At 40.0% G+C, this 25,077-nt stretch overlaps 2 protein-coding genes across 2 annotated transcripts in view; both read left to right on the plus strand.

The window, feature by feature from the left end:
• Window positions 1-8,865, plus strand: part of LOC140941005 (uncharacterized) — a 35,663-nt gene extending 26,798 nt beyond the window's left edge. Inside the window, exon 3 of the mRNA XM_073389959.1 lies at window positions 8,127-8,865. Coding sequence (XP_073246060.1) covers window positions 8,127-8,525 — 399 coding nt within the window. The 3' untranslated portion in view covers window positions 8,526-8,865. The remainder of the gene's footprint in view (window positions 1-8,126) is intronic.
• A 7,621-nt stretch (window positions 8,866-16,486) lies between these two features.
• LOC140941512 (uncharacterized) lies at window positions 16,487-24,876 on the plus strand. The gene is made up of 3 exons (XM_073390521.1): window positions 16,487-16,647; window positions 22,231-22,406; window positions 24,507-24,876. The coding sequence occupies exons 1-3, from the start codon at window positions 16,593-16,595 to the stop codon at window positions 24,783-24,785; spliced, it is 510 nt and encodes a 169-aa protein (XP_073246622.1). The 5' UTR covers window positions 16,487-16,592; the 3' UTR covers window positions 24,786-24,876.
• The last annotated feature ends 201 nt before the right edge of the window (window positions 24,877-25,077 follow it).

The raw sequence follows: 25,077 nt of genomic DNA on the forward strand, positions 1-25,077 counted from the left end.
CAACTCCTGACCTTGCACAATCTAGCTAGGCCTTGCAGTTCTTTCAGTTCACAAGGTTACTTGCTCGTTGTTCGGTGGATTTGACCTAAAAGAGCGAAAAATAGAAACATGGTCGCCTGCGCCGTACTTTACTAATCCGGATTCTGCAATAAACGACAAGTTAAATATTAAAATATAAGACTTACCCGATACCGTCAAGTCATCAAATATTTTGTTAGAGGTCTTCGATTCGTAAGAATCCGACTCCTTTGCAGCCTGTCGATTATTTCTACCTCAGGTTTTTGGAAATTTTGAGCCATTCAGCTGTCTACTAAAAGTTTACAATGTTTACAACAATATGCTACTAAAACTGATCGCTCCCAAGACTTAAAAAGACCAAAAATTAGGCCGTGCCAAGAAAACGACTTTTTTGCCAAGAAAACGACACAAGATCTGGCAGGCGTTTCGCCTGCCGTCTGTAACCTTCCCATGGTCCCTTGCGGTTCATCACCAGACACTCGTTTCGCGCTCGCCTCAGCCATGCGAAAAACGAAGCGCCTGAGGAGGAGGCTGTTATGTTGTTATGTTATAGAAATTTGAAGAATTACTGCTAGGCAACCTGAAGAGCATTATATTTCAAACTGACTACTGATTACAGTATTTGTCCAGCTGATAAAAAAAGTAGTAAATAGAGCTGTAATGTCATCAACAGCAATAACATTTGTTTACTTTTAAAGGTGGCTGCTTACTTGATGTACTCATTGCTGGATATGTGCCGCTGGCCTCTCAGAGCCCCTACCCCATTATAGTCTATTTTGCGACCAGTTATAGACATCTTAGTCACTTTTGCGCGGATGTTATTTTTGAGACCCCAATTTATAGTCAACCCAGGTCTTGAAAATGCAAACTCATTCAGTGGCACATCTCAATTAGCCTCTCGTAAGGAAGTACCCCCCCCCCCCCCCCGGCTGTCTTCACGGGCACACCTCAAGTATTTTTTTAAATGACCAAAGGAAAGTTCTACTAAAAAGCGTTTAATTGGCTTAATTGGACATTGAGATTTTGAGAATTCGTCTTACGAACATTATCGTTTCTACCGAGTGACTCAAGAAGAATAAAAGACACGTCAGCGCGGCAGTGGAAAGAACTTTTTTCTGACGTAACTAAACTGAGCAGCAAGTAGTGAAACTAAAAGAGCTGTCCTCAGTCGAGGAAGTTACTAAACTAACGCAAGCACAGTATTCTTTAGTGTGTGGTTGGTCGCCTTATTTTGCTCACTGAATGGTGTTTATTTATAGTCATTGGGAAACAGGTCGACACACCCGGACGGCTGAAATACGACTGCGTTCGCAGGCTAGTTTACGGGCTCGTTATTCAAATCATGCATCTACCAGAATATATTTTAAAATTAATAAAAGTTACTTCCTTTTGCATTTTTACTTTTAAGTATTCCCGTAAGAAGGTTGAAAATGGGTTTAATTTGCACAAGGAACTAAAACAGTGTGAAGAATTCAAGTAGCGGTAGGAAAATGACGTCATCGAGCTGAACAATAATCGCTTATTACCGGAGCTGATATATGGCTGATTGATGAGTTGAAATCTGTAAAACATGCATGTTTATCACATAGATAGCAAGCGCACGAGCGTGCTTCATTTAACAAATCGACCGGTCTACACTCTAAAAGACCATAGAAATGACTTCATAAAATATTCAAAACCCAAGTGGAACCACGAGCCGTAGGCGAGTGGTTTCACTGCAAAGTTTTGAACAAGTGTAGACAATGGAAGATTGTGGTGGATTTGTTTTTTACAATAACATTTATTTTTAGCTTCCTGCGAAGTTTCTCTGAAAATGTTACGTCACTTCCATGGTCCATACTCTCATAGACCTTAGCTCTCGACCAATCAGCGCCCGAGGATTCGCTCAGTTGTTGTAAAAATTCCCATTGAGCACGCTGATGACATCAATAAACTATACCTCGAGTTCTTGTGAGCTTAGCAACCCTCCCATGACGTCTCCCAAGTGCATCCATAACTCAGTCGGTAGAGCGTTTGACTGCAGAGCGGGTGGTCGCGGTTTCGATTCCTGAGGCCGGACCAATACTCAGGGTCTTAAAATAACCGAGAAATGAAGGTACTTCCTTTGCCCTGCGGCTAGACCTTCGCGTGACTCGGATGACGACGTAAAATGTCAGTCCCTTAGCCATAAGGAGAGGTAAAATATAGTGTCCCCAATTAGCACGTTCGTGCTAAATACATTGACACTCAAATAAAGTGCATTTTTCTTTTTGTTTGTTGCTGTTGTTGTGAGTCATCTGCTTGAGCTGTGCGGGCTATGACGTGTGCAATTCATTCTTTGAAAAGTTATTTCGGTGAATTAATAGTTTTCTGTCACCTCAATATGAATTTTACAATCCTTTTTAATGTTACCTTAAGCGACTTGAGTAAACTTTCTCTCAGTTTCAAAACATAACTGTGAGGTCAAAAAATATAGTCATGTAATACAAATTTAAGTGAACTGCTACATTGATCGATTTGATAATGTTATTAGTTCATGCTTCAGCGGTGCGTATGTCGAGATATTCAGCACTTGGGAAGTTTGGAGAGCACTCAAGAGGCTAGAGTAGCTCTCGTCCGCGCCTCGAGCAACTCTTACACCTCTTTGCTCTCCACACTTCCCGCGCGCTCAATATCTCGATACGCACGCTGAAGCATGAACTACTTGTTTAAAAATGACAGCAAAATTCAAGCAAGTTCATTACTTGTTCCTTAACGTCTCACTTGTCTCAGTATAGAGTGGGCAAGTACTGTCAGACTGGTGACACTGCAATATCCTGCGCACCGTTAGGACTGGTATGTCCGTATCAGTTTAGCATTTTGGCATTGATATATCAGTGATCACGAGAGGAAGTCTACACTGATCGTGCGGAACGGGAAGTAAACAGTAATCATTGATTTTTTGTATTATTTTATATACTCAGCATTCAAAGAAAGTCGTGTCCGATAGCCCGGGGCCAGAAGATTTTACTGTCGGGCCAGTGATTTTTGTTCTTAGCTGGCCGACGGGCAAGTGCTGTTTTTTAGGGAAATTCAAATTACAGAAGGATTGTAATCAATCCTGCTAATCAAAAAGGGTTTTGGGGCTAGTTGACTTGTGGGCTAGTACATGCTAGCTACAGCTTGCCCGAATGGCAGGCTGTAAAACTGACTTTCTTTGCACCCTGATACTGTAACCGTGTATTCTATTCTCACTTAGCCTTTCCAGCCCCTGATTAAGACTAGTTTTGTCTAGTCGAAATATTGGGAAAATATATTTGTACGCCTTAGCTGTCCGATCAGCTTTGCCTTTAATTTTAAGTATCATTGATATATGCAGCTGTCGATGACAGAGACAGCGAATCGTTATTAAGACGCTTGGATTTGTCACGTTCATATTTTAAGGTTACCAAGAAAGGCTCCCCCTGAGCTTTTCAGTTGAAACTGGGACAAAGGTAACTCCTGTGGGGTCCTGTGTAGCTACGCGCCATCTCAAGATTGACGTGGATCGAGCTAACCGAGGCTACTTGACCAGTGCAACATGTCGAATCGTTTTGTGTTTGTCTTTGTTGGTTTGGCACTATGCACCTTCCAAAGCGGTAGGTACTGCTTGTAAATTTTTTGCAGTTTTTTAGTTTCGTCGATTTGGCTTTTAGGGTTAGAAGAGACGCTACATTGATCTCTCTCCCCGGAATGAAGAAAAACAATATGTCCGCCAAATATATCCTTTTATCTTTGAAAGTTCTCCTTTATTAACAAATGTTGAACATTTATTGCGGCAAACAAACAGTTAAGTTGAAAAAGAATTCACAAAAGTCTCAAAAGTAGGTCTCCTTTTCGATTTTAACGCAATAGGTCAATTTACGCAGCGTTTAAACGTCTGGCTCAGTTTCTGTTTGCTTTTGCTTTAAAAATGGAATAATAATTACTAAGAGACAATACAGTGTAAAGAATTGTTGAGAAAAACAACAAAAACTTACCAATTTAAGACAATAAAGATACTTTAAAAAACAAACTAAAACATTCAAAACGCTTTGATCACGTGCCTGATTACGTCATGTCCCTCTTTTGGTCATGAAAACAATTATCAGGTAGAATATTACTTTCCTGCAAATTTTCTCTGCCGTGTGATGAAAGTTTAACTCTCTACGGCCCTCGGCCTAGTCTCCCGACTTTTCTCTTATGTTCATTACCCACTTAACTTTTAAATGCCGGACGTCAATTGCTTATTTTTAAATGCTCCACACAACCAAAACTTCAAATACGCTCACCCTATTTTATTTTAACCCAAAAATGAAATCTTTTCACAGCAACAAGAAAACCTAATTCAGCAATTGTCACGTGACGTGTAATTATTATTTATTATTAATTAAACACTTACGTTTAATGAAAGCGAGGTTTAGCAAGGCTCAGTTACATCTGAGCCTAGCGCATGTTCAACTAGGAAAGTCGAGGCGCCTGGCACTGCCCGATTTATCTAGGAAGATCCAAGGGCCTCTGCTCGCAGGGTAACGTTAAACTTTCTTGAACCGTTTTTACGTTCTGATTTACATGAGATGCTAAGTAAAGTAGCTTGAGATTTTAGTAGAGCCTAATTACTAGTTCTTTATACAACTTTTATTTGTTACAGCAAAACCTAGCATCTCTGTAAATGTCTCACTTAAAAGCTTAAGTGTAAAGACTAAGGATGGGTGGTTAAAAACACCAGTAAACATTTCCACAACAACAACAACATGCTGCTATAAAATAACTTTCCCAAGAAAAACGGAAAACTCTTTGTTATAGCACTGATTAAAAGAGAAATTCTTACCAGTTGCAAAGTCGTGTACAAGAAGGTTTGCACGCGTAATCAGTTCTTCTTTTGCAAAAAGATGCTTTCCAAAATACGGATTTTTCTCGCTTAAATTGTCAGCTTAAGCGAAAACAAAATTGACACAGCTCGTTTGTAAAGATTTTCCAAGTTTCATCCGACGAAGGAATAAGTAAATAAAGTAAACTTGTCGAGTTTTGAACTCAAAAACGTTTTCAAATTTGTGCTTGCGTGATTAGCGCTCGAAAAGCAAAACATCTTGACGTCACAACCATCTTTACAAACTCTCATGCAAACACTCCTCTCGGCCAATCAGAGCGCGCGTACTATACTTTAGTTATTTTATAAATAAATATGTATATATCTGTGTGATTTTGCTAAAAGGTGCCCGCTAATTTTGAATCTTGAACACGGGCATCACCTGTGTTCAAGCCAGTGTAGCCGGAAAAAAACCAGTGTGCTTGCTGTTTTGCTAGGTCAGCAGAGAACCCAGGACCAGACCTATCCGTGGGTGGGTGGCTGACTTGTTTTGTGTGAAAACCAGGGGCTAAAGAGAGGAGATTTTGTCACTTTGATTAGAGTTTCATGTCAGAAAGCAGTGCAAAGTCAGAGAATTGTTCCTGCGGGCTAGCCCGGCCAAATCAATGCTGTGACTCATAGACATAACTACTAGCAGAGCTTGGGAGAAGTGATTGACCAGTCATAAGCTTCATGGGTGGGGAGGGTGAGTAGTTGCTCCTTGGACTTGGCAGTCTAGAGACTCAGTACAGGCACCTTGTATGAAATCTACACAGATATACATTAAATGCATTATAAATAATAATAATAATAATAATAATAATAATAATAATAAACACATAAAAGAAAAGAAAATATTATTTATAATTCACAATTTTAAGTACAAGTTTGTACAAGGAAAAATAATCTACGTGAAGGTAACATCCTGTATTTTGGTCTTTAAGTCTGCAAAAAAACTAGTACGAAAACATTCCGGCAATGCATTCCACTGCTTAGCTGAAAAGTAAGAAAAGGAGTTAAGACCATAGGTTAAGACCATTGTTTTAGGTTTACTAAGTGAAAGAATGTAGTTGCCACGAAGATCATAGGAAGAGGACCGGAGTGAAAACATATTCTTCATATAAGAAGGAAAATGAGTGAAAAACAAACTCTTATGTAACAATGTGAAGAAATTTTGGGTCAGGGAGAAGCGATTTCGGGTCAGGGAGACGTGCGTTAAAATGAGTCACTTTCTTCTCGTTTAAGTTTTTTATGAATAGAACAATAGCATGACGTTAAGAAAAATAGACAGTTTCATATGGAATCTAATGACCGCCGGTTTCGAAAGTGGTTAATCAAAGTACTGGAACAGTTTGAAACAATACATGGAATGTTGATAAAGAAGTGTCTCGTAAAGGGTTCTCAAATGCCGTCGATGTATATGCGCATGCGGTGAATGTTCCGCCGGGTAACAGACAAAATAGGATCATTACCACACATTTATGGTTCATAGTATTTCCTTATCATAGATGAGAATTAAACCCCGCCTTTTTTCAAAATGATTTCTGCCTTCTGAAGCAGCCAGTTTTGTATTTATCTTCTTTTCATAGTTCTAGGAATTATGTGCAAAAAATGTATCCCTTCAGCTTATCCCCGTATAGTACTCTGCGATATACCCGAACAGATATATATCCTTTATTACATATTGTATCTTCTGCGTAAAAACGAGGATACTATTGTTAAACAAGCCTTTCGTACTTCGCTAGAACTTCAATGTAATGGTAAAAATAGCTTTTACCATAATCTTATAAAAATATCTGAATATTATGACCTCCCTGATTTTGATCCTAATAATTTAAGTGAAGCTAAGATCAAACACTATATAGATATAATAAAACAAAAATATATTGCATATTGGCAACATACACTCCATCAAGAAACTACAATTTTACAGCTTATTTAAACATGATTATAAAATTTCAAGTTATCTAGACTTAATTAGAAATTCTGCTAATAGGAAAGATTTAGTGAAAATTCGTATAAGTAACCACAAACTCATGATTGAAACTGGAAGATATAATCAAACTTCCCGCAACGATAGATTCTGCCCTATTTGTAACTCTCTTCCATTGTCCAAAATACTCGATCCCAAGGGAGAAATTCTACAATCAAATCCAACAAAATTTCGTCGACTTTAATCAGCTATCTTACACATAATTAATAATTAAATTGATGAATTCACAGAATTTTTCCGTAAATTCACATTTGTTGAAATTTGTCTCATTATGTAATGATTTACGTAATAATTTGTTATCAAATCATGCTGATGACACTTGATTGACTATAGTAATCATTGCATTGCATTATCATTGTTATGATTCGTTTGTTTGTTTGTTTGTTTTTTTTTATGTTGAAGCTTTTGCAACACTGTAACTACATAATTATAGTCATGCAAATAAAGCTTATGTTGTTGTTGTTATATATTAATTGAATTTAATATAAAGTAGATGTTTTTTAGGATTTTTATACCTTACTATTATTCAATTATATTTAACATAATAACTTGCTGTTAGTCGTTTTAATTTAGTTTTTTTCCTCCAGTCGAGTGTTTTATACAGTCATCGACGCTAAATAAAGTTACGTACTTAATTTTATCTTTTGTCTTTCCTCTCAGTTTTAGGAATTACGTGCAAAAAGTGCACTCCTTCCGCCAGACCTCTAGTACTCTGCAACCTTCCTTCACAGATAACCGAGGTAAACTGTGACAAAGTGACTGCAGCTGTTCCAGGAATAACATTCGACGCCTGCACTTCAGCAAAGGTGGTGGCCAACGTGGAAACAACGTATGGGTATGGATGTACTTTTAAGGTTAGTTAAAAACGAATAACAAGGTCAACTAAGGGATAGCATGCACCTGTTAGTTTAGACTGTTCAAAGTCCTCTATTTTCCATAAGATCGTCGAGATCAAAAAATCTACTTGGAGGGCAAGAGGGCGATTTGGGAGGAAGCCAGAAATCTTTTTCTCGCCTCCAGCTCCCCCCACAGCTTTAAACGCCGACGCCCGCCTATCTTAACATAAGAAACCAAGCTGGCCGCCCATAAGCAGTCCATCCTGACGATGTTACGAAAAAAATGCTTAGCCCAAGCAGTGGTTGGAAAATCATCGAAAAATGTTACTTATCTGTATCTGAATTACATTTTTTGTTTTTGTAACATTTTGACCTGATCTAGAAAAGTGACAACAATGCTTGATATCCAAGTTTCACTTACTGATAGTTTTTTATTCTCCTTTCGTTCTTTTAGAACTCCTCTGATTCTTCCCTTTTCAACTGTACCACCACGCAAGAACGCGTCTGCTTGGATGCAGAGAGTAGATTGTCCTCATTGCCTTTTAAGGTCACTATCATCTCCTGTCGAGCAAAGTGCTGCGATACAAATAACTGTAACGTACAGGAACTGATCGACCTGCCCCCAACAACTGAAGGCCCAACCACTGAAAGCCCGACAACTCAAGGCGCAACCACTGAAAGCCCGACAACTCAAGGCGCAACCACTGAAAGCCCGACAACTCAAGGCCCAACCACTAAAAGCTCAACCCTCGAAAGCCAAACCACTGAAAGTGGCGTGGAACAAATTCAGTCAGCTGTTCTGACCGTTTATCCCCTGATTTTCTTGACCTTGTGGTTTAAACTGCTTGATTAAATCCTGATTTGTCGTTTATCGCAATTAATTTGTTGTTAGCAATGCTATGTTTAGCGATGACAGTGTTCTTAAAAGAGAGGAAACAGGACGAACACTAAAGCTATTATTTTTAACCAGCTCGGCTTCAGACTCAACTAGTTTTTTCAGACATTTAATATCGCTACCTACGGTTAAAATAATGCAAGATATCTGGGCCATGTCATATGATCGAAAGTACTGTAGATCGGAACATTTCTAGAAGGAAATATTTTAAAATTGTGGATCAGTCCAATATGCACCCACCTGGGCGGAAAAATTAAAAAATTATCATCTGTGCTGTAGTTACACTGCTGCCAATTTTAAACTAAAACAGCACAAAACAGCATATCAGTGAACGTTGATTTAAACATAAATTTAACCATGCAGAGATTAGGGGACAAATAGCCGCAGGGTGTTAGTGTATTGTTGAAGATGAAAAAATAAATCATTTACGGGTCCATTCCAAAGGTGGCTCCTACCACTTGGAAAAGGGTATTACTCTACTCTCCAGTTTTCTGGAAATGTCTACAAGAAAGCCTCCCACGCCGGCGTTTTTAGGGGAGTGGTAGGAGGAAATACGATTCCCCTGAAAACGCCTGCGTGGGAGGCTAGCAGGACGTCTGCATATTTGAAACTGGGGGAATTGACCATTTTACAGTTGTGCGTAGTATCCTAGCCTTTGAGTGAACATGAGGCTGGGGTTGACCTTGTTTTGATACAAGCCTCTTTCTCTTTCTTATGGAAATTATGCTTAAAAAATACAGTAGCATAAGAACGACGTATAATTTGCATAATATAGCGGGAGGGTGTTTTATTACAAACAAGGTCCTCAACTCCAGCCTCTTTTCCACCTGTAACAGTAAAATGGTCTATTGGCGGCCGCCTGACACTCCACCAGCCAATATACAACACAACCAGCCAAGGGCCTCTTTACATAGAGTTGAGGGACCCCAGGTAGATGAGGTAACCCGCTTAGGTGGGGTAACCCGCCTGTCCATATAATCTCTCATTTTAATTTGATCATGTTTACATGATAGGTGGGGTAACCCGCCACATGCTACCTCACTTACTTGGGGTCACCCACCTCCATGTAAACGGGCCCTAAGGGCCGGTTCAATAGTCGCATTTTACATGTGCCAAATTTAATGCTAATGAAGAAAATCTGTTTAATTCTCGCTCATTTATATTATATTAAAAAATAGGCTATGTTAGGCTATGTTATGGCTATGCGTTGGGCTATGTTCACACTTAACAGGACAGTTTGTCCCCGGCGTGCCGCGGGGGCGGCGGGGGGGACAAGAAAAGCTCTTCGGTGAAGTATGAACAGCATCGGCACAAAACTGGAACAAGTCGTTCAGGGGCACCCAACGAGAATATAGTTCAAAACTACTTAAACATAGCATTCTTAAACGAATTTTAGTATTTAAACAGTAGATATTGGCATATTTTTATCCCCTAAAAATTTTCCATCTGTTCGGATTTCCTAGTCTAGTGATCCGAAAATTATAGGGATCAAAACTTACCTTTTCGAAAGTTTCAGCTAGGTAAAAGGCTACCAAAAATTATAGGTGATCTTTTTAGGGTAAAAATCCATTAAAAATGGACAATTATACCATTTTTTAGATGTTCGAAAATCCTAGGAGAGGCAGGCAAGCAAAAAATTTTACAGCAAATGTTCCGAAAATTCTAGATCTCAAATCGTCTTCCGAACAGATATTTTCCGAAAATTGACGTTGGGTGCCCCTGGTCGTTCACACACATCGAGCAAAGTGCAGGGCGGAGCAGTTGGCCTTGAGGGTTTGGTTCTTCAAATCCAACCCTGACACCTGAATATTTACTTCCTTCGTAGTGGGTCCAGTCCTCTTTCCTACTTATTCACCTTCGCCACTGTGCGAATACCTGTTCATGCTACGGCACCAAAGTGTGGCACCCACTCTATCCGATATGTGACGCTCCACTTTCGAGATCGGCGTGGCGCAGCTTCGGTCCGTTACAGAAATCGCGCCGAAATTACCGTTCTTATGTGTGAACAGAAGCCCTATCCAGTATTGTTTTCGTGCCGGCGCAAAAGCTATCTGGGATAGTGAGAAAAAAGTCTCAGTTGACTATTCCCAGTTTCCTATTGAATAGATCATTACCCTTGGTACCAGAGGTTTTTCTCGCGTGCGGCGGGAATTTTCCGTGTTGGCAGAAGCCACGAGTTGCGAAGCCGCGAGAAAAAACGGGAAACCGCGCTAGAAAAGTCTCTGGCACCCAGGGTAATAGATCATTGGCCTCGGAGAGATATATCGTAATGTCCACGAAATGTTTGGCTACGATTTTCTTGGACCAATAAAATCGCTTCTGGTGAGAACATTCAAGGAAAAGATATTTGCAAAATAAAAATTGAAAGCTAAACGCTATAAAGCTCAGACTGTTCGACTGCTCATTATGAAGTCTTTTATTTCTTGTTCCGTATACTGTATCTTCTTGAGAATCGCCTATCTATGAAAGAAGATGCTTTTCCACTTTTCCGCGGGCACTGGTAGCTCCGCTGCCAAAATAGACTGTTCACAGTCCCCGATTTTTTCGTCACATCGTCAGGAGCGAGAGCTGACACCGAGAGGGCGGGATATGACACTCATCCAAGATGGCCGCTATTAACGCAAAGCGCTTATGGAAAAACAGGGGACTCTGAACAGTTTACCGCCAAAATGTTTCCCGAATTCACACAAGTGAGCCCCCCGGGGGGGGGGGGGGGTACTCGATATATTCCTGGGTGGGGAGGTGCGGCGCGGCCCCTCATACCCTGACCCTTAAGACAAATATCGCTGTTTTTCTTACTCTGTTTAAGACAGAATTCCGATTTTTGATACCTTGTTTAAGACATTTATCCTGTTTAAGACAAAAATTGATAAATCGATACCCTAATTAAGACAAAAAATGATAAATTCGATACCCTGTTTAAGACAAAAATCCCGAAAAACATACCCTGGCTGGCCGCACGTCCCCATTAGACCTTTATAAGGGAGTACCCCCCCCCCTCCCCCCCGGGAAGTGAGCTTGCTCTCAGGCTTGTGCGGATACCGTAAATTACATCGTAAAGTTAAATGTTTTCAACAACAGGCGATGAAAATGCTTATTGTTGAAGGAATTTATTAGGGGTTATTAAATTTCGTTCCCATACTGTTTCACAACAGGAATGCGTCTTTGACAATAGAAATTGCAATAGCTGCTTCCATAGCACCCTACAAGACGACTGTTTTCAGAGTTAGGAAACCTGCACGCCAAGGTTAACTACGTGAAATTATTGAGACAATACAACTGCGACGGTCATATCTTCATTTGGATTCGTTCGCACTATTTTCATTCTAAATAATAAATAGAGTTGCAATATCATTAATAACACACTTTTTATTGGTATATTTAATGCTCAAATGACACAATTAAATGCAACTACACAATATCCAACTGGGCGTTCCATTCATTAAAAACTACAAAATTAAAACTCTGCATAAACTCTGCACAATTAGAGTCTAATCTGTCTAATTAACGTCAGTAAATACCTCATTTCATTTTTCAGTAGTATTGGTTAGAGGAACTCGTCGCGCTAAACTTCCAACTACTGAACCCTCACAACAAAACGAAAGTTTTCTAGGTATCTTGAACTAAATTCAAATGATACGTTATTCGACGAGTTCGTCGGCTGAACGATTTGGATGAATGAGCTCAACAGATTGAAAATCGTCCGCGTTAGCGGCTAAAAGGCTGCATGAACGGCCCAAAAACTTGCATGGTCGTGGCCCCGTTCAAGCGCAAAAGGTCGTGAAAACCGACATTATAGACATAAACAAAAATACTCTTAGAAGCTTCCAGTTCGTAAATGGCGCAACTGCCTTCCACCGCAGGTAAAATAATATAATAAAATGCACTACTTCGACCGCTTAAAAGCAGTATTGCCCACTATAAAGGCCTTTTGAATTCTTATTCAATAAAGCCTCAATAGCTTTTATAATTACCACACTTTGACATTCAGCCTTCTAAATAGTTCATCCGTTCTTCGACTGACGCGAACAGTCTAGTTAATTCACTCTTAATTGTCCTGAGTGTTTATTGTAACCACATAGGATGATAACAACCGAAAAATTCTTGTGAGGCCGAATAATAGACTCACAGGATATGGTGAGAGTTAAGAATGTCGTCCAGAAATAATAATATTGTTTGCCTTCTTATACGACTGAGTGACTCAGTGAATGAAAGAATTAACCCTTTATGATGTCAAGAATGTTATTACGGCCAGTGGTAATACCAAATAGAACTACGTTATTATCTCTCCACGTCTGCAATTAGGGTTCTAATTGACAACTTAACTGTGAGTTGGAGTTTTCCGCTATTAGTAAATAGACAACGAGACGGGAAGCGGCTCGATGACTAGATGCAGTCAACGAGAACGAGTAGTCACTCAAATTATTCATAGTGAAAAACAACTAACACACTCCTTCGCTTCTATAGAGCACTTTCACTCACGTAGCCAGCAGCCACGCAAATTTGTTATAACAAAAGGAAGTTGTTACTTAAGAAGAAGGTTAAACTCCCACAGTACTGGTTTGGAAAACCATCATGGCTGCTGTTTTGAGACACCAATATGGCGGACGTGACAACATGAGAAAACACTCTATGAATAAATTTTAATAATACACAACTTGAATTCACGAAAACTTCTATTGTTTGTCACTAAGAAATGACTAAAACTTTACTTTTTAGCGTTAAAAATGTTCATTCCGTATTTTGTGGCAGCTTTACTTGTTTTTTTTTCCTCCAGAGATGGCATCGTTTATTTCACGAGAACATCGCACAATGATTTGTTGAAGAAGTCGCCATTGTTTTGCCTTATTTAAAACACCGGCTCGTTACTGACTCACTCTCGAACACGCAACAGTAACTGAGTTAGCCAATAAGATTGCAGAAGAGGATTGATTGAGGGTTTTTTCGCAAGAGGGTTTCTACTGACTTATACTGAGCAGCAACAAGGCAAAGTAGACTGATAATAGCCGTTGGTTCTTGGTGATGTCATACGCGTTGGCACAGTATTCGTCACGGCTGTACCTCACACCATACCGGATAGCTTTTGCGCCGGCATGAAAACCATACCGGATCGATAGGGCTTCGGTTTTCAAATAAGAACGGTGACTTCAGCGCAATTTCTTTAACGGGGCGAGGCTGCATCGCGCCGATCTCTAAAGCGGAGAGACACATATCGGATAGGTCTTCACACTCTACCGGATAGCCTTTTCTTGTCGCTATAGAGCAATGGCGGATCCATACCTTCAGATAAAAGGAGGGGGGCGGTTACCCAGACCCTGAGATAAGGGGGAGGCCCGGTCTCAAAACAAATTTTTTTCGGCCCTTCGGGTCTCAGTTTGGTCTAAACGTAAGGAGGGCCCCTTCCCTGGATCCGCCGCTGTAGTGTGAACATAGCCTAAGTCAGTAGCGAGTTGCATATCACTGCTTCACATACTGTGCTGTTCACTTCGTTTATTTTAACTGTTTGAAGTAATTCCACCCCTCGGGCGTTTACCGATAGAAATGCGCAGGAAAAGGAAAAGAGAAGCAATTTGACTTCCTCGTTACCTTGAACTTTCGAAACAGCCGAAGGGAAGCATGCTTTACTGACTTAACTTGCCCTTATTTACAAATGAGGCCCCATCATAACATTGTTTTCACACTATAATACACCCTCGGGCAATGTAGTTATGGAAGGCTGTAATTAGTGTACGGTGATATATCCATGGCTAACACCTGTTTCAAACGTCGTGTTGTTACTGCCTTGCTAAGCTGGCTCGACTAAAAGCACGACGGTCATAGCTTGACTTAATTAATTTGAAACATCAAATTTTGTTCGGTCAAATTATTAATAGCTGTTGCAGAAAACACAACATGATAATTTGTCAACTCTTTTTACAGCGGACACTGTAGGGACCTCAAGTTAGTGTCCTCATCAGGGGGATTCCGTAATAGCGGGAGCCAGTTTCAGTCAAACGTCTGCAGTTTATCTTTGCCGGGGTTTTAGTTGCTGTCCGTATTATCGGAGTGTCCGTTATAGCGGAGTGTCCACTACACGGCATTCTCACGGCGTTTGAAACGAAATCGTGCTACTGCCGTGTAGCACAGTACGGCACGACAAGGTGGTTTCAAACGTCGAGCTGAAGTCCAATTTAATCGAACAATTGAGTTTGCAACGGCAGAGGCAGGACGTTTGACATTCCCAACACCACTTACGTGATGATCTTATCGACGTTTAGCGCTAATAGTAATATCCAAAAAATTTTGGAGCTTGTATGTGTTAAGATGTTTTGCAGAAGGTCTCTCCATCTGCTAATAATCTACTCTTAGAGTCGTTTTAAATTAAATAAACAATAGACCCGTTTTGATCAGAAAGAAGCATCCACTAGCGACCATTTTGGGGGGCGAGCCAAATCCGTGACTCGCCAACGCCGATAAAACTCTCTTGAGGAATAGAGATAAATTGAGAGGCACCTCAATCACGTGTAATATTAATCAGTCTGTACGCTGCAGGGCAAAGTGAGTTTCCCAGAAGAAAGTTGGCACAAAATATAGCATTTGCTGGATCAATAGTTTGCTTTCTTTGTAAATAAAAAAAATAAAAAAATAAAAACTATCCGAATGATATCCCGGAACTTGTCAAAGAAATAAGAAATCATGATTTTAATCACAGGAAGTGTGATGTTCTCATTAAAATGTGCTTCTTGTTCTTGCAAAAACCATGCCAGTATATGCCCGCGATTGAGGTGAAAATTGCGGAAAGAAACAGTTCTGACGAATATTACATAAACTATATTGGGAAAACAGAGCATACAAACGAAAAGCTCTGTTTGAAACTTGCGAGTTTGGCATACCAGAGCAACATCAACTTTATTGAATGTAAAGTAAAATAGACTTGAAGAGACCGAATTTTCGGGTGATTTGATTGTCTATTATAATTGCTAACAACTAAAGACAAGCGTAGGTCTTGGACTTGATCTTCCATAGCATTTTCTGCACTTTCTCGCATCGGTGTTTTCTATCAATAATAGCAGTTACAACATCCCACATGCATCCTTATATTTTACGCTCAACTTGCGCTATTGTAAAGCTGGAATCGCTGCGCGTGATAAACATGTGCAAGGAAGCAGTAGTCAGAAACAATTAACTTGATTCAGTGAAAAAGGCAAAACAGTTCTCTAGAGAAATTATTGACAAAAGTTCAAACTGTGGATTTTGTTGACCAGAAAAGAAGGGGTCACGATGGTGAAGACGTGAAAGGCAGAACGTTTGACCGCTCCGAACAAATAGTCTGTTTCTAGACTGTAAATCCAAAATATCTTTTAAGCCCGTATTATTGTTAAGGAATAGTAACAGAATATGTCCGTTGGAAATCTTAAATTAAGAGCGAATTATGAACCTATTAGTAAGCTTTAGGATGAGTGCGGGACAAATATCTAATTTAATAATCGCTATATTTGATTGCAAACAAAATGGAAAGTATGCGTAATCAATATTTCTGGGAGCGGTGATTCAATTATCGTGGGTGAAACAAAGCGAAGGAAAGCACAAAAAAAAAACTTCCAAAAAAAACTACCCTCAGGCTAAAGTTTAAGCGAAAGAATCAAACTGTTCGTCTCAGTTTCTGGATGGGATTTTTAAGGAGTAAGCACTCATAAGAAAGCAATTAAGTGACACTTTAACGCGGTGGTGTTTGCCTTTTTAATATTATGGGAAATGTGATTTAGGAAATTGTTGGCCGAGTGAACCTCTTCACTTAAAGAAGTGAGTGCGTGATTGAAAATGCATACAGCGTCTAACAATAGATAATGTGACCCTTGATAGAAAGCGAAGTCCATCCTTCACAATTCCTTTTATGGTGGAGGCGTGGGGCACTATTAATGGCTGAAAAATCCATATTAATAACAACCGCTCTATACTGCATCCGCGCAAATCGAGTTTTATCATAACTAGGCGCTGTCTCAAGGCTGAGGTGGTTTGAGCAGAGGATTAAGCGATCAGTACACAATGAAGTCTTCCCAGTTTCTTTTTGCTGCTTTGGTCCTATGCGCCTTACCAAGTGGTAAGTAAAAGTAGTGAAACTCTTTTTTTTTTTAGATTTTCGCTCCAGTTTCTGTATTTTCGCCCGCTTAAGACATCAAACAGCCGGTAGAAGCGGCGAAGTAATCGCGTGCACGCCTTGCTCACTGTGACATATACAATGCGTCACCACCTTCGCGAGCTACAACGGGTTTTAGAGCTCAATGGCACATGTGAAATCATAGAACTTTCATCCTTTTTTCTTTGTTTGAGGCTACAGTTCGCTATACAAAATTAAGCGACAAATGTCACATGGCGCGACCAAAATGTATTACGTGTTACAGCGAAAATACTCCAGTCGGTATTCAATGTGCTATTGAAAGAAGGTTTTTCGGCTAACATTTACTATCACCCTTTCACCAATGTGAAAGCTGTTTCATTTTCGGTTATACGATGCCTATCCTTTGCGGAGGAAAAAGATATCCTACAAAAATTGTTATTTTTCGCCGCTTGAATCACACCTGGCAGATGCTTAAACCGGCGGGAAGCAAACCTGCACTTTCGAGTTCCGTGTCTCCTTAAGCGAAATCATTTCAAGGAAGATGTAGCTATGACATCGTTTACTTTAGCAACATGGCAGCCTTCCATTGCACTTGTCGAAATCCACTCAGACAATCTGTACTAGCGGCCCAGAAAATTCCTGAGTGTTCACGAATGTTTATTAAAAACACTGCATGCGCGATAAAAGAAGAACACCTAATTCGCCTTACAATTTGTGCCAAAACACTTACGCCCAAAACTCCGCTAGATGAAAATAAAATTTAGGACAATCAGTTACTCTCTATTGTAAACTTGGTCGATATTGGGCTTATGAAACACTTGATCGTAGAGAACATGATCATTTCATCCCGTCTCACTTCACATGCCTCGTCTTAGAGGCCTAAAAGAAAAAAGCAGGCGATCCAAGCTAACCATCGGAAGATACCAAACATCAATAACCCAAGTGGCATTAAACAATGAAAATTGTTTGAAAGTTTCCACAATTTTGGATTGCTGTAACTGAAAAAACGAAACTTCAACTGATTTTAATTAGCTGGGTGTGAGATAAAGATCTTTGTGCTCGGCTCAGCGCGAGATAATAATATGCAGATTTTGAAGGAAAAAAAATTAGTATTCGCCCTCTCTCAAATATAGCCCCGGGCTAAAATCATTGGCGCCAACCAGCCATGGTATTGTTTTGCTATTACAACGCTTCAACCATATTACTGACAGCTTCAGCGCGTTGGTTTTAAGAGACTCTGAGTCGTTCACACGAATACTGAGAGACAGGGAATCGAGCTTTAGCAACGACGACGGCGACGGCAACGAGGACGTCAAAAAACAATAGGCTAAGTCAAGAGCTCTTGGTTAGGTAGGCAAAACAACAACTTTGCACCACACTAATTTGTACATTTCTTTGCCGTCGTCGCACGACTACGAAAGTGAAACTGCCTAATTACACGTTTAACGGAGAACGTAAACAAGCGACGTAAACGTAAACTCGAAAGCGGTCCCCAAGAAATCAACTCCTGGTAAATTCGCCTACATTTTACGTTTTCAGCGATTTGGAATAAACGCGACAAAGTTTGAAACAACGCAAATTCATTTTAAAAGTCACGTTTGTCGTCGATGCTAAAGCTCCAGCGCAGGGCGGATAAATGCTGGGTGGTGAAACGAACGCGTCCGAGCAAAAAGGTGTGATACAGTGGACTGGGACTCTGTTTAGAAATGTCGCCTGTTTCGCCTGCTTTCGACTTCGGTCAGGGCTTGCGATGTGGTCTGTCCTTTAGACACTGCCGCTGTCGCCGAATTATGGCGGCTTGAGAATTGAGTTGTTTTCTTACACTTTTCTTCCTCGTCCCTTTGTGCTGGTACGCTGTCTCCAAGAGGCAAATGTTGCTATTTTTTTGCGGGAGGTTTAGTTGGAGTAAACAAACATCTCTTTCAAATGGTTTCTCTGGTTACTTCCATGACTCCACCACTGAATTATATTTTCGTCATATTACGCCAATGTCGATGTTATTCCAAAACAAAAACAACTAAATAGTGTCTAAAACTCATCCATGTCATCCATGGCAAAACTAAAAGACAGCAGATGGTTTTTCATAACAAGATGAAACATGTATTTTATAAATGCGTGCAGCTCGTGCAAGGTGTAATTATGCTAATTTCAATCACCATCATCCTTCTTTTTAATTTTGAAAAAAACATCTCGTACGTCTTGCTTTTTCTTCGGTACTTCAAAATTAGTTTGCCCTCAGTGTTTACTGTTTACTTTGTTTTGTTTTAGAGAGAAAAACGGAGAAAAAAACCTTACAATTAACCTCAATAAATTTTGTTTACATGCGGTTGCCGGAATTGCGACGCATTGCGCGAATCGCCATGGCGCATTGCTCCTGAGAAGCAATGTTTGAAGCAGTACAACCCCACAATATCAAAATATATCAAGCTAATTTTCTGTTATGTTATGTAAAAATTATCCCCCTTTAACATATGTTGGCATTATACAACCAACAAGTTTGACTGTTAGGTATACAAACATTAACATATGAAACTGCTTATTAATATTGTTATGAGACAAATTTATCTATTTAACATCGTAGCCTGAAATTACAGAAAGAAAATAGGATTTCCGGTTTGCAAAAGGGAAATTTCACCGGCCCTCAAGCGTACCGGAAGCGCGGAAAGAGCGCTCGTGCCAGTCCTACTCCGCATCACACATTGAATTAAGAGAGGAGCGCTCGTTTCACCGCCCAAACTTTATCCGCCCTGCTCCAGCGAGGTAACAAGAACCGCTGGTTTCAAAAGTACAGAAGCAGCAGGGGCAAATTTATCAGAATTGACGTCGGGTCGGGATGCACACCGCCTGACGTCGCACAATACAATAAAACGTAACGCAATTAGGCAAACTCCTCTTAAACGATATTTATAGATATTTCTTGACTTTTATATCTTATCTGAAAGTTATTTCTAGTACACAGACTGTATTGAATATCGTATCTTTAGGGCGGGGCTGGTCAGCCTTGAAAGAGGATTCAGTTGTCCTCTGTTGGCACCCTTTTTGTATCCATTCTTCTGTTTACCATCTATTTTAAATGCAAATAAAATTGTCAAAAATCGAAACCCTTGATTCAAAAGGAAACACCCCAGGATTTCTTCCATAGATTCAAAAGTTAAAAACTACTCGCTCGTTTCCATCGTACGCTGGGAACAAAAGGGTTAAAGGAGCTGTGTCACGAAATTCATCAAAATTCAAACGGCGAGAATGGCCACCAAATTTAGTGAAACGTTAAAAGTGTCATTTTCCCTTTATTGTATGTTACGAAAAATTGTATTGCGTCAATAGCGTGACTTTCTAGAAGCTTCGCGAGAATTCATAGTTTGTTTATTTTAGGATCTTGTGTAAGCTTTTCTAAAGCGGTATATTTTGTAATCTTTCTATAATTAGACTATTTGGAAAGTTCTAGAATCTTATTGTAAATGTATATAAGTAGGCAAGTCCGAGCGAAGTTTTAACTAGTTTTCACAAACGAGAGAGTTTGACGTTATTTATCGAGTTACGTGCTGTTATGGAGTTTTACTTCGTGGAAACTACGTTCATTGTTGGAATAAATCTTCTTGTTACTGTTCCAACAACCCTGCGTTCAGTTTGGTTTGCAAGCTGCCCGTACTCTAAAAGATTACCCGCGTAACATTGTAACGTCGCCTTATCTTTTATGTTATGCGAGTCAGGATTTTTGACGAAGTACTCAAGTGTCCGCTATAGCGAGAGAAAAAACAAGTGAAATGTCGCGCTTGGGGGCAGGGAAGTGTCCGCATTTCTGTAATAGCAAGAGTCCGTAATAGCGGGAGTTTGTTTGGGTCATTTCTTTATGCGTTTCGCCGGGGGGCTGCCTTTTGTCCGCATTAGCGGGGAGTCCGTAATAGCGAGGTGTGCGCAAGGCGAGATGTCAACTTTATTTGTATTATAATGCTCGGGAGACATATTTTGTTTGACACAAAGCTGCGATTGTCGGTCATTCACAGATAATTCAGTCTGGAGTTTCATAGCGAACAAAGACGCGTAACAGGCATTAAAAACAAAATGAACAAAGCAGCCGTGACGCAGCCCCTTTTTAGCTGGCCCCGCGTCCAGACGCCGTAAATCACCGTAACAAGATTTCTTTTAAACGGCCACCTTCAAACCGCCCCGAGAAGTAAAGCGACCAAGAAAGTAGTGGTGTAACGATCAATCAAATTCTCGATTAACTCTTTAAGCCCTAAAAGTGATCAGCATCAAATTTCTCCTTGCAATAACAAGACTATCAACGCTTTGTAAAACAGAGTGGTCATGAAAATTACGGACATGATCACACAAGATGAATTTGCTTGGTATTTTAACAACCTCTCCCCACTACTATTGTAGGAAATGACTAGGGCCACAAATGATAATTCAGATTTTGATCTTAGGGTTTAAAGGGTTGATAGGCCATTTTATAGTTATGGATGAAAGCGAGGCTGAGGGTGGCCTTATTTTGATACAAACCTTCCTGCTTTATTATGTAAATCAAGTTATTCGTATGCTAAATACCATTCTTCAAGAACAATTTCCATAACAAAGCAAAGAAAGTTTGTATCAAAACAAGGTCACCCTCAGCCTCGGTTCCATTCACAACTGTAAAATGGCCTATTATGACCACTGTTCGGTTCGATTCACGATTCTTTGCTTCCACGTTTCGATTTTGGTTCTGTTTTTGCATACCTTTTCCAGGGTGCCCTCAGGGAGTTATTATATTGTAAAATCAGAACCCAGAACTCTTTAAAATGTGCATTTCTGGTGGACAAGCAAAGACAATTGTAGTTGCGCCATTTTGACATTTTGTGTCGCCTGGAAAAATGCTGTCCTTCGAGCGCCCCTTGACTTTCCAAATAAGGCAAACTGTGCGATACCCTCTTAGTCAGGTTCTCAAACATGGCGACGAACGACCAAGCGGCTGTGAATCCTTCTGTTCCTGTTACTATTCTCAAACTGAAGGTTTAGGGTTGCATGTTGTTTATAGATTACGCACTATGTCATAAGAATTAGGAAACATTAACATAACCAAATCGAAAGGCAATAATCGAAATCGAATCGAATCGCAAGGAATATGAGTCGTTACGTCCCTACAAGAAAGTTTAGTTTGGCAAAGATGAGCACAGTTTAAATAAACAATTGGTGAAAACCAACCTTTTTACTCTCAACACTCAGGGACTTAACACTTGGGTCTGTGAGGTAATTATGTCACTGTCGCGTTTGTAGTTATACTAAATTATGAAATCGGTTCACTTTGTTTTCGGTTCTCTTTATTGAACGGTCAACCAAAATCGCCAACAATCAACACCGTGTTGATTTCCGACGGAGATAATTTGATTTTCTCTTGTCATTAACGTTTTATCACAAAAGTTAAAACCAGTTCCTTTTGATTTTGGAGCAGCGTCTTGTCTTTTACTGTAGAGTACCTAGAGGCCTCGCGCACAAACAGGAGGGGTTGGTTACGCCAGAATACTCCTTTTTCTGCGCGCATTTTTTTAAAAAATCCACTTTGAGTTTTAACTTTATCTTTTTAAGCCCTTGGATCAGTATGGTGTTACCACTGCACGCCAAACATGACCACAGGAAGTTTATGCAATATGATGAGCCAGTATATGATGACCATGTGCGCGAACGAGAACTCTACTTGTTACAGGTCTTCCATAATGTCCGGCTCAGTGAAGTCGTACGTTCTGGGTTGTGTTGACCCCCCGGTGAGTAAAGACAATCCTCTACATACTGCACTATATTTATTATCCGAGGGAGGGGGGTACTCCCCTATATGGCGTACACGGGGATGTGCCGTTGGACGATATTGTTTTTTACCTCTCTGTCCTAAACACAGTATATAATTTCGTGTCACTCTGTGATCAGGGTATTGCCTGCACGTTTGTACTCCAAGTACTCCAAGCATACAAAAGCAATGACTCGGATAACTATAACGTAAATTTGTTGTATTGCATGTCAATTGCAAATAAATCGCTTTAAAGCAATACGGCGTGCAGTTTGCGCTTTGTCCTAAACAGGGTATAGTAATAAAATTGAGGGTGTTGTCCTAAACAGGGTATGTATTTTAGGATTTTTTGTCCTAAACATGGTCAGGTAATTAAATCCTCAGCGGCTCACCTATACCCAACTATTGATCGAGTATCCTCCCCGGCTTCATGATCTTCTTGCAAGAACACTAGTCTAGTTATTTTCCGTTACCTTTTATATTTTGCTCGCCTACAGGTGGCCTAAATTCTTGGTAAAACAAAGACAATTACTGCATGCCACTGCATGTTTGAACTGTAATATCAGTGTTGAAGACGTTACGTCAAGTAAATATGACGAATTTGAACACTTTCGAAACGATCGCAGAAAAGAAAAGATATGGAAATAAACAGAAGAGAAATACATGAAATCCAAAATGGGTAACAAAGTTAAGGAAAACTGAAGAAGATCAAACCGGGCTCTAATTCTTTTTTTGTTGTTTTAATTTGTAAGATGTGACTTGAAATACCCAGGAATCGGCTATACAGTATTTGTTTTTCGGCGATTATTTCGGTCTTTGTATTTCAGGCACATAGTCAGCAAAAATAGGCAAAAATGAAATGCAAAACATCGTGACATTGACGGTTGGCTATTCTAACCAAGAATTATTTCATGTAGTTTCCTGTGTTGCTGTTTTTTATTCGAAAACTACCTTCCTGGTTGTAGGAAGGCATATTGTGTCAAGTATTCATATGAAAGCTATTGCTTAGAGGAAGTGTTTCGGTAGAACCACAGGTCACCCAATCTCGAAATATGAGCATCGGCATTGTTGCGTAACATTGGAAACATAGCGGAAATGTAAGGATTTGCATGGGAAAAAAACCTATCGTTTCTGTAACCTACGAAAACGAAAGGATTTAGATAAAAAAACGTTTACCTTACTTAAAATGTGTGTTACGTCTCTCCTGTGTGGTCCACGGGCCGATTTATAGAGAGAAAACCGTTTACATTGCAACCCATAAAACGGCCATAAATCGGCCCGTGGACCACACAAGAGAGACTTAACACATATTTTAAGGGAGGTAAGCTGTTTTTATTATTATTATTATTATTATTATTATTATTATTATTATTATTATTATTATTATTATTATTATTATTACTTTTTTATTGAAATACTCTCACTTTCGTAGGTTACGGAGACGATAGGTTTTTTCCCCATGCAAATCCTTACATTTCCGCTATAGTATGAATGTTTCGTAACAATGCCGATGCTCATATTTCGAGCTTGGGCTACCTGTGGAAGAACTGACTGGCTTATTCATTCTTATACTAATCATGTCAGGGGAGGGAGGTACACCAGGGTTATATGGTTGGGGAGGTAGGCGGGAAATTTTCGAGGAGAGGGAGGGGGTTGTTTTCCTGGGGGGGGGGGGGTACTTTTCGGTATTCAACGAGCCCTGTTTTTTTTTTTTCTTTCTTTTTTTGCTTTAATTTTCATTAAGATGGTTTTGGGGTCTTCCTCTAGGTTGAAGGGTTTATTTCGAGTTTTAGTTAGGGATTCTATTGGCACCCTTCCGTCACCATGATCTCAGTGTAACCTCATCTAATGGGCGGCCCGCGACCTGGGGGGGGGGGGGGGGGTCATCACCTCAGATTAATAGCATTTTCATTAAGAAATTTGTAGGTACGTCCAAAGTGTAATTCTCAGGAACTTTGATGAAGTTGGCGATGGTGAATTGCATGGGAATGTTAACTAGGGTATCTTTCATAATCTCTTATTTTTGCAACAGGTTATTTCAATTTTTGTGATTGTGGCAATTCTGTTTATTTTGATGCAGGCAACATGTGATGCAACGAACTCCAGTGTTTGTCAGAACGCCATTGATGGGGCAATGGCATTGAACGCGACAGTAGATATGTGCATGATAGAATGTCCCCTGGCAAACTTAACTAACCGCCCCTCAGCCATGATGAGTCCGACACCCACTACGATGACAAGTATGATGTCCGCTTCTGTCACTTCAACAACACCAACGACGAAGGACGCTGCAGAAAAGCTTTGCCCGAAATTCCTCGGTGTTCTATTCATTATCCTCTTTACTATACTCCGCCAATAATTAAGCAACAAGGCGGCGACATAAGCTAAGGAGAACTGATGCACTTGCTGCAAATTAAGGCTGGTTTACATGAACGGCAGAGTAAAAGCAAGTAACCTGTATTGTCCTGCAAAAATGCCCAACCTGACTGTTTACGATACCTGTGCTTTTTGCTTGTAGACACTTTATTTCAAAATGGTGCCGATGTTACTTTGCTTCCATATTTATGCTAATTAGCCCTCTATGCCTTGATTGCATCTTCAGAATTCCAAGAAAGTTTTCCTCGAAGCGAGGCATTCAGGGCAAATTATCA

The sequence above is a fragment of the Porites lutea genome, chromosome 6 (genome assembly GCF_958299795.1).
Source record: "Porites lutea chromosome 6, jaPorLute2.1, whole genome shotgun sequence".
NCBI classification, from domain to species: Eukaryota; Metazoa; Cnidaria; class Anthozoa; order Scleractinia; family Poritidae; genus Porites; species Porites lutea.